At 38.9% G+C, this 17,830-nt stretch overlaps 1 protein-coding gene across 5 annotated transcripts in view; it reads left to right on the top strand.

Moving 5' to 3' along the window:
• Positions 1–17,830, top strand: part of bcl7a (BAF chromatin remodeling complex subunit BCL7A) — a 42,267-nt gene that overhangs the window by 17,502 nt on the left and 6,935 nt on the right. For 2 of the 5 annotated variants that reach the window (XR_013889053.1, XM_080208318.1), the window contains exons 2-5: positions 4,806–4,887; positions 7,330–7,426; positions 13,377–13,544; positions 15,402–15,489. Coding sequence is in view for 4 of the 5 variants with exons in the window: in XM_080208318.1 (XP_080064444.1) it covers positions 4,806–4,887; positions 7,330–7,426; positions 13,377–13,544; positions 15,402–15,489 (435 nt within the window). In the remaining variant the exon portion in view is untranslated. The remainder of the gene's footprint in view (positions 1–4,805; positions 4,888–7,329; positions 7,427–13,376; positions 13,545–15,401; positions 15,490–17,830) is intronic. The other 3 variants (XM_080208315.1, XM_080208317.1, XM_080208316.1) reach the window with 2 other exon arrangements.

Raw genomic sequence — 17,830 nt, forward strand, 5'->3', positions numbered from 1 at the left:
ATTAATTTTAGGTACTGCCACATTCCATATTCAGCTTGAGATGCACAAGCTACTGGAATTAACAACATGGCTTTTGTGTTGCATAAGCACAGCACTCTTCCTCAGCAATTACATTTAATTTGTGAGATCTGTTGAGATTTCCATGTTTGCACTTCTAACTAAATTTTGTACTTCCGAGCGAGGGATATTAATACCGACAGTTGGAACTCTTTGTCCTTAGTACCAAGCCACTCCCAAGTCAGGTATAATGCAGCCATATGCAGACCAAAGGTCTCTTGGTTGCTCCAGCAACTTGTCTCAGTCTCCATCCCTCAGCCTTAAGCATTTCTCCTTCTGGACTGAGGTATTTTCTGAAATAATCCACACTGCAGCTCTCCAATTTGAAATTGACGTTTAGGCACACTTGGTGTTTATAGTGCCATGCTTACTGGTATTGGATTCAACCTGCTTAAATTAAATTTGCATTGAATATTTGTAGTTAGGATGAGCATCGCTTCTGTTCAGATTGGGCTGAATTTAAATGCAGATCCCAGAGATGATCTGTTATTTAAATGACTACCTTCTAGTTTGTTAGAGTAGGTAAATCTTTAATCAGTGACTATTTGTTGAAGTATTTGTCTGTTACGACTAAAGTAGTTTACAACTAATTGGACATAGTCTACATACATCATCTTCAAATATGTTGGGCAGTCTTATTTTAATTCTGATGCATTTTTTATTCGAAGCCTGCCAGGAGTCCTTGACTGGGAGCTTGCACAGAGCTGACCAGTTATCTGCATTAAGACAGATGCTGGAGCCTGGATCCAATAGCGAGAGCTTCCATTTATATTATGCCTTAATGTTTCATGGTACTATTTGGATGTATGGAAAATCAGTCACCAGCTGGAAAAGGTGAGATTAAGGGATACAACCTAAGGCTTTGTTGAAGGCATTTGCTTTGAAGAACATGAGATAAAGGCACTGAAGGCAATGAATTACTGAAAGGAGGATTGAAGGTGCCACCACTAATTATTGGGTACAGGACTATAAAAATCAGCAGAGTAGGATGTTTGGAGAGGTTGAACTTACAGTTGAAGATATTTGCAATTATGGGGTTGGTCTAACAAACCCCATGTAGAGGTTTTGATGTGTTTTGTATCAATAAATACAAAGTGATGTATATGTTGTTTAATCAGTAGGCAAAATAATTTGTAAGTTCCATAGAATGGTGTAGGTGACTACATTTCTGTTTTGTAATTCATAATCAAAGTTTATGCCGATGGTCTTTTCCCATTTCCTGTCTTGGTGTTTCCCAAGAACTTGTGACCCATTCTAGAAACCACGTTCAGTAACAGATTTCTGTTGAATGCCTGAAATTATCAAATATATGCTGGCCTTGCCCCTCCCTATCTCTGACTTCCCAAAACCTTAAACTTCCTGCTCCTATTCTGGCCTCTTGCACAACCCCAATTCTCTTTTTTGGTTTTGTACCTCCGTTGATAGCTTCTGCCTCAGCTATCCAGACCCTAAGCCCTGAAATTTCTTATGTGTCAACCACTCCACTAAGACACTCCTGCATTCTTGAAAACGTGGCTGTTTGGCCACACTTATACTTAATCTTTCTGCTTTGATGTCAGGTTTGTTTTTATGAAGCACCTTGGAACATTTCACTGTTAAACGTTTTACATAAATGAAAAGTTGTTCTATAATGATATATGGATTCATAGATGACAAAAGCTTGTTTGTATGTATTAAATCTGAGCAAATCATCCAACACAAAATACTGTCAAATGTTGCAATTTTCTTGTAAACCTTCAATAATGTAGAAAACAAGGTAGTGGCAAAAAGAATTCTCAAAATGTATTTTGACTTTTTTCATACTGCTGTCTGAAACTATTTTGAAGGCGTTGTTGCAGGAGAACAGAGGTGCAATGTTTGATCCAATCTTGCCATGTCTTGAAATTTTTAGATCAGTTGAAAACCAGTTTCACAGCCTTGTTATTTAAAGCACTTGGTGTGTATGTTGGCACATGCAGTATAAATGTAGAATGTACTTCAAACTAGTGAAATGTGCTTCTGATTCAGTGGTGGTGTCTGTGAACATGGTTCTGCCCTAGGAAAGACACTATTGCCATGCACTGAGTAGGTAAAGGTCTAAGAAGTGGTGTTAACTAATCTAAACACATCCCTTATTTTGTTTTAGCAAAAGTACAATGAGCATTTTAAAGAAGTTAAAGTTAATCTGGGGTTGCACTTCCAATCTCAGCATTAGGACATTTTCTAGCAGAAGCAGAAGGAATGTACAGCTCTGTTGGATGTAGGAAATGGAGTTTAAGACTTAGTTGGGCAAGAGGCATCTAAAGATTACTATCACCAGGAACTGGAAGATTGGTAGAGCAGGTTTTATGAAAAGGTTATAAATATTAACTAAGCATTAAGAGTGGGATACATGCTGGAATTGCATGTGGCTTCTGCTGGAGCATGCATGTGATTGTGTATTGCTTCACTAGGTTTAGTACCTCATGTTTAGGTGTGTCTGACACTCCTGGCATGCTCTTCTACACTCATTGATTTTACAGTGAAAGATCTGCTGAGCTTTGAGGTTACAAGCTATTCTCGTAATGAGTACAAGGATGGACTGCAATGAAGTAATATCAGTGCCTAATGCCACAACGCTGAGCAAGTGGAGAAACAGACTTGACTTATGCAAATAATTGGTAGTGCCAAATTATAACACTTTTATAAATAAGTTGATTTGCAATTTTATCATAGAAGACATCCCATGTGCTTCATAGAAGCTGAACCAAAGGAGGATTGAAAGAGTAGTAAACACTTGGGGCAGAGGATAGGGAAAGGAATTAGAGGCAGGGGAAGTTTAAGAAGTGAATTAGGTGGCTGAAGGCATAATCATAAAAAAATGAGTTGAGGCAAGGAGATTTACCACAGGTAGGGGTCAAAAACAGGAGTGTTATAGTGTGAAGAATGCAAAGATGGGAAATTGAGGTTGAGGCATTTGATCAAAAATAATATTTAAAATCTTGATATTTTTGGGAACGGGACTAATATAGATTAGCAAAGCTAAGTTATTTGCGAAAGGATATATTGGCCTTGGAGGGAGTATAGAGAAGGTTCACCAGGGTGATACTGGAGATGAGGGGGTTAGCTTATGAGGAGAGATTGAGTAGATTAGGCCTGTATTCGTTGGAGTTTAGAAGGCTGAGGGGGGATCTTATAGGCACTTACAAGATAATAAAGGGGCTAGATAGGGTAGAGGTAGAGAGATTCTTTTCACTTAGGAAACCAGAACTAGAGGGCACAGCCTCAAAATAAGGGGGGGGGGGAGGGTGCAGTTTAGAACAGAGTTGAGGAGGAACTTCTTCTCTCAGAGGGTGGTGAATCTCTGGAATTCTCTGCCCATTGGTGGTGGAGGCTGCGTCGTTGAATATGTTTAAGTCATGGGTAGATAGATTTCTGATAGACAAGGGAATTAAGGGTTATGGGGAGCAGGCGGGTAAATGGAACTGAATGACTATTGGATCAGCCATGATCTTATTGAATGGTGGGACAGGCTCGAAGGGCTAGATGGCCTACTCCTGCTATTTCTTAAGTTCTTGTGTTCTAGAAGTAATCAGTAAGTATGACTATGGAATAGGTGCAAAGATTGATTTAGAAATTTATGCAGGTTAAAGGATAAGTCATCAAGAGAGTATCAGAGCGATATAATTGGTGTGATACATTTTTAGTGGAAGAGGAACAATGCTAATGTATGATGTGTAGACTGAGTCAGGTCAGATGCTCAGGCCTGGTTTGAAGATTGCAAACATTCAAGCTGAAGGGTACAGGGATGGTGGCAAGAGTATGGAATTTGTGATAGATGTTGGAGACAGATGTGCTTTAATCAATACTGGATAGCAGCCAGTCTGGCAGATAAGTGAATTGGATAGAAAATTAGAACTAGCTGGTGTTAGAATAGGTGCAGAAGCTGACCACATGAGAGAGATCATGGGATATGTACTAAAGAGTTAGCATCCTTTTAAGCTTCGTATCTCATACTACTGTACATAAATTGCTCAACTCTGATGACTTGATAAAGGTTCTAATTTTTGAAGCATGATTTTTGTTTGCATTAATGGATCAAATTTACTTGTCTCTTTAGATGCCCTCAAAAATATAGTTGAGCATTAATTACTTGTTTCATCAGTGTGTGGTGTAGAGGTCTAGTAATGTGGTTCCCTGTATGCCCCACACTGAGCTAGGATTAAATTCCCAATTGCAGTTAAGTGAGTGATGGGAAATCAATTATGGAATCAATAGCAATTATTTTATGTATATCCTTAGTAGGAACAATTTGATAGTAAATAATTTGCATTTATAAAATACTTTGCTCATTTGAGTGCTTAGAGCTAATGAAGCACAGTACAGTCATTGTTGTAATTTAGAGAAATGTGAAAGTCAATTGAAGACAGAGTTCCATAAACAGCACGGCAATAACCAACATTATTAAAAACAGGTTTATCTGGTTGAGAATTGTTGAACTGAACATTGGGAGAACTTCCCCGTCCTTCGTTGGTAGGATTATGTGATCATTTACATCTACTGACAAGAAAATGGGGCCACTGTCGAATGTCTTATGCAAAAGACTTTGTATTCTTCTGAATCTCAAACTTTATTTAAGATGTCTGCTTTTATTGACCATTGTATGCAAGAGTTTAGATCTTTTCTGGAAATAAAACCTGAGTTAAAATTGATTTTACACCAAACTTTTAAAATATAAAGAACAACGAAAGTGGTGCTCCACTTAAATCTGTTCATTTCCTGAAACACAGGGAGAAGAAATGGGTAACAGTTGGTGACACATCTCTCAGGATCTACAAATGGGTACCTGTAACGGAACCTAAAGTTGATGAAGTAAGTTGTTTGACAGTTGTGTTTGAAATTTATTTATTGGTGTCGCAAGTAGGCTCACATTAACACTACAGTGTAGTTACTGTGAAAATCCCCCAGTCGCCACACTCTGGCGTCTATTCGGTTACACTGAGGGAGAATTTAGCATTGCAAATGCACCTAACCAGCACGTCTTTCGGAGTGTGGGAGGAAACCGAAGCATCCGGAGAAAACCCACACAGTCAAGGAGAATGTGCAGATTCCACACAGACAGTGACCCAAGCTGGGAATCAAACCCAAGTCCCTGGTGCTGTGAGGCAGCAGTGCTAGCCACTGTGCCGCCCATGGGGTATAGTGGAGCATCAAATGAAAATTAGGCATTTGACACTTATTGAAGTGAGTACTAAGTGAAAATACAGTACTAAGGAAGTACTGTATTTTCATTCTCAAATGTGGTGTTTGTGGATCCAACAGTAGAACAAACATTTCTAAAAGAGTTAAGTGTAAGAAAATGTTATAGATAAATAATGAAAGCCTGATTTGGAAAATACTGTAAATGGGAAGTTGGTCATTTCAATTTGGGGAAAACATGGATGTCAAAGTCAAACGTACTTGAGACTGATCTCGCACGCCAACACATTCACTCATTTGGAACAGCCTGAAGCTTTCTTGTCTGCATTTCTAATAAAGGCAATGAAGGATAATCCAGGAGGTAAATGTTATGTTTCTGTGAAATATATTTTTAATTTTAAATCTTTATTTTGGGCACTAGAATTTCAGTTGTTGAGGGGAGAAATTCTAAGTGTGGTGAAAAAAATTCAGAACAAATTTTGAGCAATTTGCGGGAATACAACAATCAGATTGCCATGGCCAATTTCCATGACAAAGGTCATGGAAGAAAAGCTATAGAAGTAGGAAGAATAAGTAAATATTTTTTTCCAGAGGATGTCTGTTTAGGCACCATGGGGCAAGTGGCAGGCTGGAAAATTGGGAAACTTAATGATCGACAGTTACTAAAAAAGAACCAAGATAAATTATGAAAGAAAGCTAGCACAAAATATGAAAGGATAGCAAAAGTTTTTATAAGTAAGAAGAGTAGCAAAAGTGAATGTTGACCCCTAGGAGGATGACACTGGGGAGCAAATAGTGGTGAATACAAATGGCAGTGACACTAAATCACTACATTACCTCAGTTCTCCTGGTGGAGGGTACTAGTACCATTGCAATAGTAACTGGTAATGCAGAGTTTAAAGAAAGGAACTTAGAACAATCATTATCAGTGGAGAAAAAGGACTGAGCAAACTATTGGGATTGAAGGCAGACAAGTCCCCAAGGCCTGATGGCTTACATCCTAGGATCTGCAGATCGTGGATCCAGTGGTTATAAACAAAATTCCCTAGTTGTGGGAAAAAGTTCCAGTAAATTGGAAAAATGTTAACGTCATGCCCTTATTCAAAAAGGAAGGAATGCAGAAAGTAGGAAACTATAGACCAGTTAGTTTAACATCTGTCTTTGGGAAATTGTTAGAATCCTTTTCGGATACTTGGAAAGTCAAAACACAATCCATCAGTTGGCACAGTTTTATGAAGGGTAAATGGTGTTTCAGTAATTTGTGAGCTCTTTGAAGACGTAACAAACGAAATGGCTAAGGAGCATCTGTTGAATTTGCTGGGATGTTGAGTTAAATTTGAGGAGATGGTTTGAAGGGTTATGGAGAGCGGTCAGGAAAGTGGAGTTGAGGCTGAGGTGAGATCAGCCATGATTGCATTGAATGGTAGAGCAGGTTCAAGGGCTGAATCACCCACTGCTGCTCCTAGTTTTCATATTCTTTTAGAGGTCGGCTAGGTTGCTGCAGCTAGGTGGGGAGACCTCAAGTGAGGGGTCTATTTTTGAAAGAACACAATTGGGCATTTTCTGGGCAGTGTGCACTATAGTGTGAGGTCTTCAATTACTGCATACAAACAAAGTTTTTGCAAGTTAATTATCTTGGCCTTTTCACAATATTCATGGAAAGCATCTCCATCATAAGTGTAAAAAAATTTGCTTAAAAATCTTGATAGTGGAAAGTTCATGAAGTGTACACCATAAACAAGACTTAATTTTAGATCTATGCATCTACAAGATGCATGGGAACAGCTCTCCAATGCTTCTTCAATAGTACCTTCCAAACCCATAACCTCTATCACCTGGGAGGATAAAGACAGCAAAACAAGGGAACACTACCTCCTGTAAATTCCCCTCCAAGCCACATACCATCGTGACCTGGAACTACATCATTGTACCTTCACTATTGCTGGGTCAAAATCCTGGAATTATCTCCGTAACAACACTTCGGGTGTATCTACACCACTTGGACTGCAGTGGTTCATGAAGGTGGCTCGCTACCTGCTTGAGGGCAATTAGGGATGGGCAATAAAATTGCTGGCTTAGCCAGCAATGTTCACAATTTGTTTTTGTTTGGTCTAGAAGAACAAAAATAAAAAAAAGGGGAAGGATGACAAGTGTGGCTCTGAAGTGACAACTCCAGAAAATAGCTCCTCACCAGGCATGATGGATATTCAAGGTACGTGTATTTCTTGTGTGTAGATTTTTTCATAATGGCATATTTTGATTTTTTAAAAAATTTAATTGTTGAAGAATTTTGCTTGGCTGGGCATATTGCTAAGGTGCACTATTTAATTATTATGGAATATTAAGTACAAAACTGTGTTGGAAACATACCTATTGCAATGTTCAGTTATAAGTTATAGTGCTTCATGTTGTTAATAGAATCTCTCCCTTTAAGTTGAGCTCTTAACCACAATAGTGGTTACTACCTTAAAAGGAAAATGTATTTGGGTAAACTTCTTTCTTTATATTTAAGAAAACCTATTTTGGATTTGGCATTAGCTAAAACTTTATAAGCACTGGCAGAATAAGTAGTTTCCTGGGGAAAGGTCAGGCCTATTAATGATCCCAAAGGAGATCATGTAGAAGCAGAGAATGTGGTACACCTTTTAATGGGTACTTTGCATCTGCTTTCATAAAAGAAGGGGATAATGTGACGTTGCGGTAAAAAAAGGAAACTATGGACTGGGCGATAGAACAGATGTGCTAACATGATTGCGATGAGTTCCTTCTCCCTCAGGCGATAATGGGCTGCACTCAGGATATATGTCACTTTTGAACATTGTCTGTTGTGGCAATAAAGCAATCCCTTGGCCCAAGGTCGATTGATATGTTTCCCTTCCTGTTGGCATGCTGTCTTGCCATCTGGTAATTTCCTTTGTCCTCTGCTTTTGCAGCATCCTTCCTGACTGCTTGTCTGCGGGCACTCTGATCAACACTGAGGACTTCGCATGTATTGATCCTAATTCCTGTCTACTTGAAGTCTTGCTTATTGACGCCCATGTATCATAGGTGATGATGATTCTTTGGTCTTGAGCCAATAGTGGGCTCGCCTTGGAGTGCATGTCATGGTGGCATAGTGGTTAGCACTGCTGCTCAGCCCCAGGGACCCAGATTCGATTCCCGAGTTAGGTCAATGTCTGCGCGGAGTCTGCACGTTCTCCCCGTCTCTGTGTGGGTTTCCTCTAGGTGCTCCAGTTTCCTCCCACAGAATGAAAGATATGCTAGTTGGGTGCATTGGCCGTGCTAAGATTTTCCCTCAGTGTACCTAAACAGGCGCTGGAGTGTGGTGACTAGGGAATTTTCACAGTAACTTCATTTGCAGTGTTAATGTAAGCCTACTTGTGCACTAATAAATAAGCTTTAAAACTGTCTTTTGAAATGTGGCCATCATCCATTCGGTGCTTCAGTCACTGGAGTCGTCACTGACTTGAGAAAAAACATGCTTGGGACCTCTGCATACTTCCATATTTAGCGCTCTGTCTTGCCTGGAGATGTCCAACATTCATTGGGACCCAGAGTGGAAGCTGTTGAGCCACTTGGTTTGCAAAAGTTGTCTATGTTTCATTATTGTAAAGGAGAATGCTGAGAACAGAAATCTGCTGTGCACAACTATATTTTTGGTTAATTTGTTATTGGCCCACACTCTGTCTCAACTTTGACATGACCGCTGCAGCCTTGGCAATTCTGTTTTTGTCATCAAGGGAAAAGTTCCTGGTAATTATTGATCCAAGTTATGTGAAATTGTTGATTACTTCGAAAGTAGGTTGTCAATGTTGATAAAAGGTACAAACTTGGTCTGACATTGACCTGGGAGAACCATCAAGTGAACTTCAGTATGGAGTGTGAGTGTGGTATTATCAGCAAATAGCAACTCACTAACTAAGACATTTATGATTTTTGACCTTGGTGTGCAGTCTTTCCAAGGTGAAAAGCTTTGACATGTAGGTCATTTGAGTGGCTGAAACTGTACTGTTGCCTGTGAAATATTCTATACAGACACTTGGACCAATTTGTTACTCAAAAATGTGTTCACCCAGCTGCTCTTGCTTTGCGATAAAGGACAGTGGTTTGAACTTATTTAACTTGCAAGTGTTTTAATTAAACTAACTCCTTAAGCTAACTTTTCCCCAAAATAAGCTGACTGCCTGAAAAAACACACTATCCACTCCAGTGAACTTGACCTGGCTTGGAATTCAATTCAGAGCTCACGTCGACGCTTTAACTCAGGATTATTTTGGTGCGAAGGTGGATCTTGAATGTTCTTTTCTGTCGTCGCAGGTTGCAGCAGCCTGGTCGAATCTTTCTTCAGGTTGGCTCCTAATGTCCTTTTTTGTTTATCCCCTACTCCAAGCCGGCCCTTCTTGAATGTTCTCTGGCTTTTAGAAAATGAGGTCACCAGGTGGGGTTATAGGACCCAAATGGGATTAGGTCAGGTCATCCTGGGTGTCCTGGACGCACGTATCTCCTTTCAAGATTTGGTTCCAGAGGCTCTGGCTGAAACTGGGGAATACACAAACATAATATATTCTTCTATTGTTCTGGAAGAGTTCCTCTTAATACAGCACAGGAACAAGCTGTTCGGCCCACTAAGCCTGCATTGATTCCTAGACCTTTCTTATAGACCCACTATTTATTGCGGTTTCTATCTCTTTCGCCTCCCATTCATATCTTATCGATATACGCCTTGAACGTTGCTAATGTGCCTGCTTCAATCAATGCCATTGGCAGTGCATTCCAGGCACCCACCACCCTTTATGTGGAAAAACTTTCCCCACACACTTCTCCTAAACCCCTCCCTCCCTCCCTCCCTCATCTTGAAGCTGTGCCCTCTTGGAGTTGCCCTTTTCATCCTCAGGAAAAAGTCTCTGACTATCCCCCCATCTATACCCCTCATAGTTTTGTAGACCTCTGTCAGGTGGCCCCTCAGTCTCTGTCTTTCCAGTGAGAACAATCCAAGTTTATCAAACTCTCCTCGTACCTTAAATCCTCCAGACCAGACAACGTTCTGGTAAACTTTCTTTGTACCCTCTCCAAAGCATCCATGTCCTTCTGGTAGTGTGGTGACCGGAACAGCATGTTGCCTAAGTAAAGTTTTTTACCTTGCTAACTTCTCAATGCCTGGCCAATGAAGGCAGGCGTACTGTATGCCTTCTTGATGACCTTATCCACCTGTGTTGCCACTTTGAGATCTGTAGACCTGTACACTCAAATCCCTCTGTGGTGATCCTCCCAAGGGTTCTGCATTTACTGTATAATTCACACCTGAATTTGATCTTCCAAACAGCTCCCCCTTTGTTAAGGTCAAGCACCTCCTGTTCACTATGCAAGACATAGTGGTCCCTGTTGTCTTTTGACCTGTGGTAATCTTGGCTTGTGTGAGTTGTATCAGGCTTTTTGCTTGCATAAGCTGTGGATTATTTGTGTCCAATTTTATGTTGGGCCTAGTTGCTTAGACCGTTGGCCACAGTACAACAGCAGCATGGAGAAAAATATGGCATCCAGCTGCTGATCTTGAAACCCTTTGATGTTCCATTGTAACTGAAACTTGCACTTTCTTGTGGAAAGAAGAAATGACACAGTGGAGTCCAAGTGGACGGCATATTTTAGCAGTTTACGTAGAAACATATGTAACATCCTTTAGGGAAGGAAATCTGCTACCCTTGCCTGGCTTCCGGGCCACAGCAATGTGATTGACGCTCAACTGTCCTTTGGCATCTAGGGATGGGCAATAAATGCTGTCCAGCTAGCAACTCCCATGTCCCACGAATGAATTAAAAAAACCCGCCTTTATCTTCAAAGGAGTTTATTTGAATGTTGCTTGCCTGATATTTTTCAAGATTTATTCACCCCTAGATTCAGCAGCAGATTGTGTACTGTGGCAGAATTTCAACCTGCATTAGTTATTGCAGTACCAAGCAGTCTGAGACATGATTTTGGCAGCTCTAAGTTTTTGTTTGCTGAGGACTTGCTTATATTTTGAGGGCTCTCCTCTTGGTTGTAGTAACTCACTTTTCTGTCCGGTAAACCTCAAATCAGTCAACGTTTTTCCCATCTCTTTCCCCTACACAGTGAGTGCAGGGTTACAAATGGTGCTGTGCATATGATCCCACTTGACGTCACTTCTGACATTGGGCTTGTTGCCTGAAAGAGCTTGATTGAAGATGATGAGGAACTCTCTGGGTCCATGTATGGCAGTCCTTGTTTTCAGAGTGACCTTCCTTGGAGTGCTATATTTTCCTTGACTATACACCAGGTAGTGAGCATTGTCCCAGTGCTGTGATGGTTATGATCAATGAGAGCACTGTTGAGGATTTAATTGACTGGTGATGCGGATCTAGCTGGTGCTACTAACGTGACATCAGGTATCTCCAGAGCATCTTGTGGTATGGCTTGGTTTGGAAGTAACTGTTTGTCGTGCAGAATCTATGGTAACAGCATTGCTGCAACAGTCTTGGGCGTTGATGTTTAGCTGAGGGTCAAACAGGACACGTAAGGCTAGTTTTGTCTTGAGAAATTTCTCAATATTTAACTTTGGAATGTGCCCATTTGGACAAACTGCTGGGACTTGTAGTGAAGAACTTTATAAAAGATCCACATGCTGTAAGTATTGTTCTCGTTTCTCTTCTGTTTTTGTGCGTTTTCTTGATTCAAGTAGACTCGTTTACTCTTTTTTTTCTCCATTACTCTTATTTTTAAGTAAGTTCATATTCTTTTGCACATCCTTTTGTGCTTGAAAGGAACAATCCCTTAATTTATTAATCTTTGTTGTTTTTAAAAGCAATTTCATAATTTGATTAGAGATTATCAGTTCTATTTGATCTTTGATTTTTATGGGGTGAAGAGTGCTAGTCAGCAAGAATTCTGACAAGTTCAATGGGTAGAATTCCTACGTCAGACATAGAATTCAGTTATTACCGTGTATGTTTGAGTGTTGAGCTTGATTGTGATCTGTGCAGCTAAACTTATGGACTGAGTTTCATGTTTTGTGCTTTTAAACTACGTATTGAAAATGCTTCATATAGTGATTGATTCTTATTTGCTTCTAACTCTAAAACCATATGCAAGTTCTATAACAGTATTGGGGGGAAAATTGCTAATATTGAATTAACTTAATGATTCACACAGAGGTTGGTAAAGAGAGTTGTACGATTATTGAACTTTGAGAATCAATATAATTGAAGGGATTTCTAGGGACTGAGACACACCAGATATAGTGGAAGACAATAATTCAGACAATCATCTTATTCATTGTGCTGTGACCAATTACAACCTACATCATTACCTACCTACAAATATTCTAGCTTGGAACCTTCTAGGAACCAGGAATTTTCTATTGTGGGTGAGTTTTTATAAACAAATTTATGTTGGGATGGTTTTGATTTGTACATTCACATTAAATGCTTAGCCTGGCATGCCAAAGAAACTGTGTAGTGGAATACTAAACATGTAGTACTTTACTGGCACAGGTAGTATACCAAAATTTAAGCACGATAACTCTGCTACTCTTTTATTCTAATGCATCAGCCTTGGGCAACTTAATGGTACCAGAAAATGTAAAATTGCCAACCATTTCAACAATCTTTCCATATGTTGTTAGGACCATTCAGTTGATTACTTGAATGGTCTGAGTCAATTCAGTGTGTTTGGGTTGATACAAAATTGGGTCTTACATTGCTCACTGTGATAGTTCAGCATTTTTCCCGGTCCTCCAAATTGAGGGAAAAAAATACAGGTAGGATCAGATATCTTTTTCCTCCCCTATGTATTTCTGCAGGCCTTTTGAAGACTGATTTTCAGCATGGTGGGGGAACAGCACATGGTGATCATGTACTGACAAAAATGGATCTTTTGCATGCAAAGAATAGCTATAGCGTGAAAAGATTTGGTCAGAAATAAATTCTAATTTGGGCTGTCAGCAAAATTACACTAATAGATTTGAAACATTCACATTTCAACATCAGTCAGAAATATCGGGTGCTTTTTTTGGGTTGGAGGGAGCAAATCTTCAAAGATGTGCTCACCTGGGAAGTGTCCCATTCTCTTCCTTCCCTTTCATTTCTGCAGCATTTGTCAATTGCTTAAAACCAATGTCTGATTTAATGTTTTTGATGTTTGTCAATTAGATGAGAACAGTAATCAGAGCTCAATAGCAGATGCCTCTCCAATGAAACAGGAGAACAGCAGCAATCCAAGTCCTGCACCAGAGCAAAACTTAATAACCCAAGCAGAAGGCCCTGAGATTAGGACTGAGGAAGTTCAACCCTCTATCAAAGACCAACCCAGCTCTGAAGGTAAGGCTTCAAACATATTTAGGAATAAGGAATCAGGGCTTTGACGAAGAGTCCTTGGTTTAAGATCCAGCTTTGTAGTCAAGTTAATATTCTGTTCTGCAAGTGGAATAGCCTGTCACTTGCAACTTTGCTGCTTGTATTCATTGATGTTTGGGAAAAAAAATCAGAACATTGTATTTCTAAACACGTAAACTTTGAGCATGATACTTATTGCCCATTGTGCTTTTTACATTCAAAGAATGCACTGCATTGCATTTTACACTTGTTGGCAATTTTTATCAGAAGGGAAGAGACCAATACATTCTACATAAATATTGCATATAGAGAAGAGAATGGTTAATTAAGCTAAAGGTGTGCTTTTGGAAAAATAAAATGGGATAACCCTCAAAAGGTTAAATATGCAAAAATATCAATCATGTCCCTGTCTGAATGCAGGAGATAAATATATGGTGTGGTGATCAGTGATGGGGTATAACTATATATGAGAGTTTATGGTGCCTTCATCAGAACTGGAGACATTTCCTTTAGTATCAAAACTATATAGAGAATAATGGATTTCCATGAGAAATTGCCAGGTAATTTTCATCTGAGGTCTAAGATGACCAGATAGTATTGTAATACAGCTGGATGTCCATTATTTTCTGTAACGTATACTGTAGAGTTCACAGGCAGTACCTTTTTTCCCCGCAGTTGGTGTCAGTGCTTGTAGCTGATCTGTGGTGTTCACAGTGGAAGAATAATAATTTTGAAGCAAATTTTTCAAGTGATAATCCAGGTGCTTATCAGGGAATAAGAGTGCACAACTAGCAACAAGTAAACTGTAGAATCTGTTGAGATCAAAGGCTTGGGTAAAGAAAACCTTTCCTCTGTTTATTTATCCTCTTCAGCTTTTTATTATTATTGCTGCTGGAGATCTCTTTATGTCCCTTTTGTACAGTTCATTTCCTGTCTTGTCAGTGCAGTGATCTATAGGAGGCGATCAGGATGGAATTTGAATTGATAATACACAAAAGGAATCCATGTGACCTGTTCTCTGGGGAGGTCAACAGTCTACTCTCTAATTGGCAGTACATGGAGTTTGCAAAGTGACCTCTCTGGAAAGGCCCAAAACCTCAATCTCAGAATATCACGTGGCCTTGCAGGTGATCATTCTTCTTTTCGACTATTCAACCTTGCAATAGACTTGTATGCTGCTCCTGATTTAGAACTTGCAATCCCACTGTTCAGCTGAAAAAAATATATATGTACACAAGTAACCTGGGCTGCAATACCCTTTATTCCTCATTTACTACCACAAAATTTGGCAATGTGGTTTCTACTGCTTGCAGTGCTATACTGCTGTTGGGCCAAGTGGCAGAAGGATATTTATTCTTTTCTTATGCAATAATGAGCTTGTGCACTACATAAACATTGGTTTAAATTCAGCAGTTTTTATTTAGTCCAAAGAATACTTGGCTTAATTTCCAGTCTTGATGGGTTTAGTTTACCTCTTGAGAGTGTGGGATTGAGACCAGAAGAGGGCTGTTGAATTAAAACCAATAGGAGCACAGGTGTAGTATTTGGTTAATTACTATGGTGATTTATATAAAAAAAATTGGAATGCCCCTCTGGTCATGGGTTTGCTTTTGTTTCTCAATTGGCAATAAATTTGTGACCCAAATATTGGGGGATGGGAGTGGAAGCTGCATAGCATTTGCATAGCTTACATTTTCTTTCTTTCGATTTTAATTTCAATTTGAATTTTTCAAGTCAAGTAACCAAGAACCACGTGTATTAATTAAAACTAGATAGCTAAACAACTTTTCCTGTAATTGTTTTAATTTGAAATCTCCTTTTCTATGCCTTCCTGCCTCCAAGCTGTCCTTCATCTGGGAGGACGGGACCGTTTGGGTAGCAGATATCTTCAGAGGCGCCATGGAAGCTCCTCCATGTCTACCAATAAGAGGTGTGCTTTGTGGGACGGGATAGGTTTCTGTGTATGTGTATACATGTATGTGTACTTATGTATTTTCTTTACCGCAAGGCTATTTGACTGCTTAGCTGAGAACTGGAAAACTCAACTTCAGCAGTAACAAATATTTAATTGGAATTTGATATTAAACTTGGTCTTGTTGAATGAGTCCCACATTAAAGCTGCAAGCCACCTTTTATAGGATTAACATTAAAAAAAGCTTAAATATTGGCACTTTTTTTAGGCTTATTTATAGGAGTAATTATTTTAATTTGGTGCCTTTCCAACTGTTCAGCAATGTGTTCAGTTTTAGCTTGCCCTTAAATGCTTACTTCTAAACACTCATCACACTTACATCTTAAATTCAACCAACTAAGATCAGAATGGTTTTGAATTCATTATTTTTTAATCTACAATGCTCCTTTGAATGTTCCAACACACTCCTGAGACTTTTTCCCATTAATTTTCTTTTCCTTTTTCTCCTGTTTCTTTGTTGTGATAGTTATTGATGCCAACTGTTTTTTGCTACCTTCCAAGTGTTTATTATTAATATATGAACTTGGTCAGTAAATGTCTGCAGGCTATTTGACGATTGCAGCTTCAGTCCATCCTGTCTTCATTCATTACCAGCAGGTTTATTTTTATTATGGATAACTGGTAATGATCAAAAGTGGAAAACCAGACTGAGTTTCCTCCTCTGAAGTCAGGAGTGCTAACACCCAAGTGTAGTCCTGTTAAAACTGTCCAACTCAGCAAGAGCAGGTATCAAAACTAATCTGTTATGGTTTATATAGTTCAGCTTGTAAATTAACTGACTTTTGCAGAAAGGCCTAGATAGTTCTTCCACCAAAAGAGTAACCCATAATTGAATTAAAACCTATTTTCCTAAAATTATGTATCACTATTACTGATATCAGTAATTCACATTTTGTGCCGAGATCGAGGTATTCATATTTTGGGTTCAATTTATGCAAACTTGGTTACTGTGCTTTATGCTTAGTATCAGACATTTTAGAAACAGACTTGTGAATCAAACTCAACAGCTATGTTTGTAATTATTTGAAACATTGTCCAGTTTGCTTTGAATGTTGTCACCTCTACTGTGTATACTACAAGTGAGGCTTTTCTACCTGTATCACTTTGGCCAAAATTATTTGTGCTACTCCCCTCAGCAAATGCCCTATGATGGCAAGACTTGTATTTTTACATCAACTACATCAATTCATAGTTAATTTTAAAATATTCAAATTCTTTTGGTAAAAATTAAAAGGGTGCTTCTGGGTCTTGAGATTTCACATTTTGGTTATTATAGCAGTATGTTTTTGTCAATTTTAAATGACAAATAGAGAATTTAGTATAGAGGATTTTTTTGTTCTTGAGTGCGTAACGCTCTATTTGCTATTCTATTTATTTTACTCATTATTAATGAAAATCTCAAAAATGCTTCACAACTTTTAGAACACATTTGATTTCGGTAGCAAAACCATTTCTCTAAAGTCATTTATAAGAGATTTGGCTTACTAATGCATTGGTCCTGCAGCATTTTACTATGGTACTGATTTGTAAAAGTTTCTTGATGCTCTCCAGTTTACACAGAAAACCCTGAAAATGCATTTCTTTCTGCCCTAGAAGGATTGCAATCCCTTTTTCTGCTCATGTTGTTAAATTGAATTCTGCTGCCGGAGACTGCTCTTTAATATCGATCTTAGAATGCGACAGCAGACAAGGACCATGTCCACTGAGCATGCACCAACTCTTTTGGTGGTGCAATTAATCCCACTCTTCATAGTTGATGTGTTTGAAGCATTTTTACTGCAGTAATGATTGATACTGTTATCTGCGCTACAGACTGTTTCAAGGTGCTAAACTGCAAGATGCTCAAGAGTTGCCCAAGCTGTTGACTTTTAAAAGATCTTTTATGATCCTTTCCTGACAGTGGATTTTAGCCTAGTCAGCCTGGAATATTAATTCATGACAGGCTTAGTTTTAAAATTTTAACAAAGTTAGACTGTTTTCTGATGAACACCTGGGTTCCTTTTGGCAGCAAATATTTTGGGGCCATCTGTTTTTAAAAGGTTACTTGCCTAGCTGCATAGTCACAACATTTGCTGTTTGTTGAATCTCTCATTTTGAGAGGGAATTTAAAAGTAACTGAACCAATTTTATTTTTCCATACAATCTGATTTAATTGTTTGCAATATATGCCAGACAATCAAAACAATTATAGCTCAAAAACAATATGTAAATATTTGTACAATACAATGTTCCAGTTTTCGATGAGAGAAAAAAAGTACCAACTCCCTGCAGGCAAAGTGACTTCCCTTATCTAATCTAT

This window comes from Carcharhinus amblyrhynchos, chromosome 20 (genome assembly GCF_965287045.1).
Source record: "Carcharhinus amblyrhynchos chromosome 20, sCarAmb.v2.hapA, whole genome shotgun sequence".
NCBI classification, from domain to species: domain Eukaryota; kingdom Metazoa; phylum Chordata; class Chondrichthyes; order Carcharhiniformes; family Carcharhinidae; genus Carcharhinus; species Carcharhinus amblyrhynchos.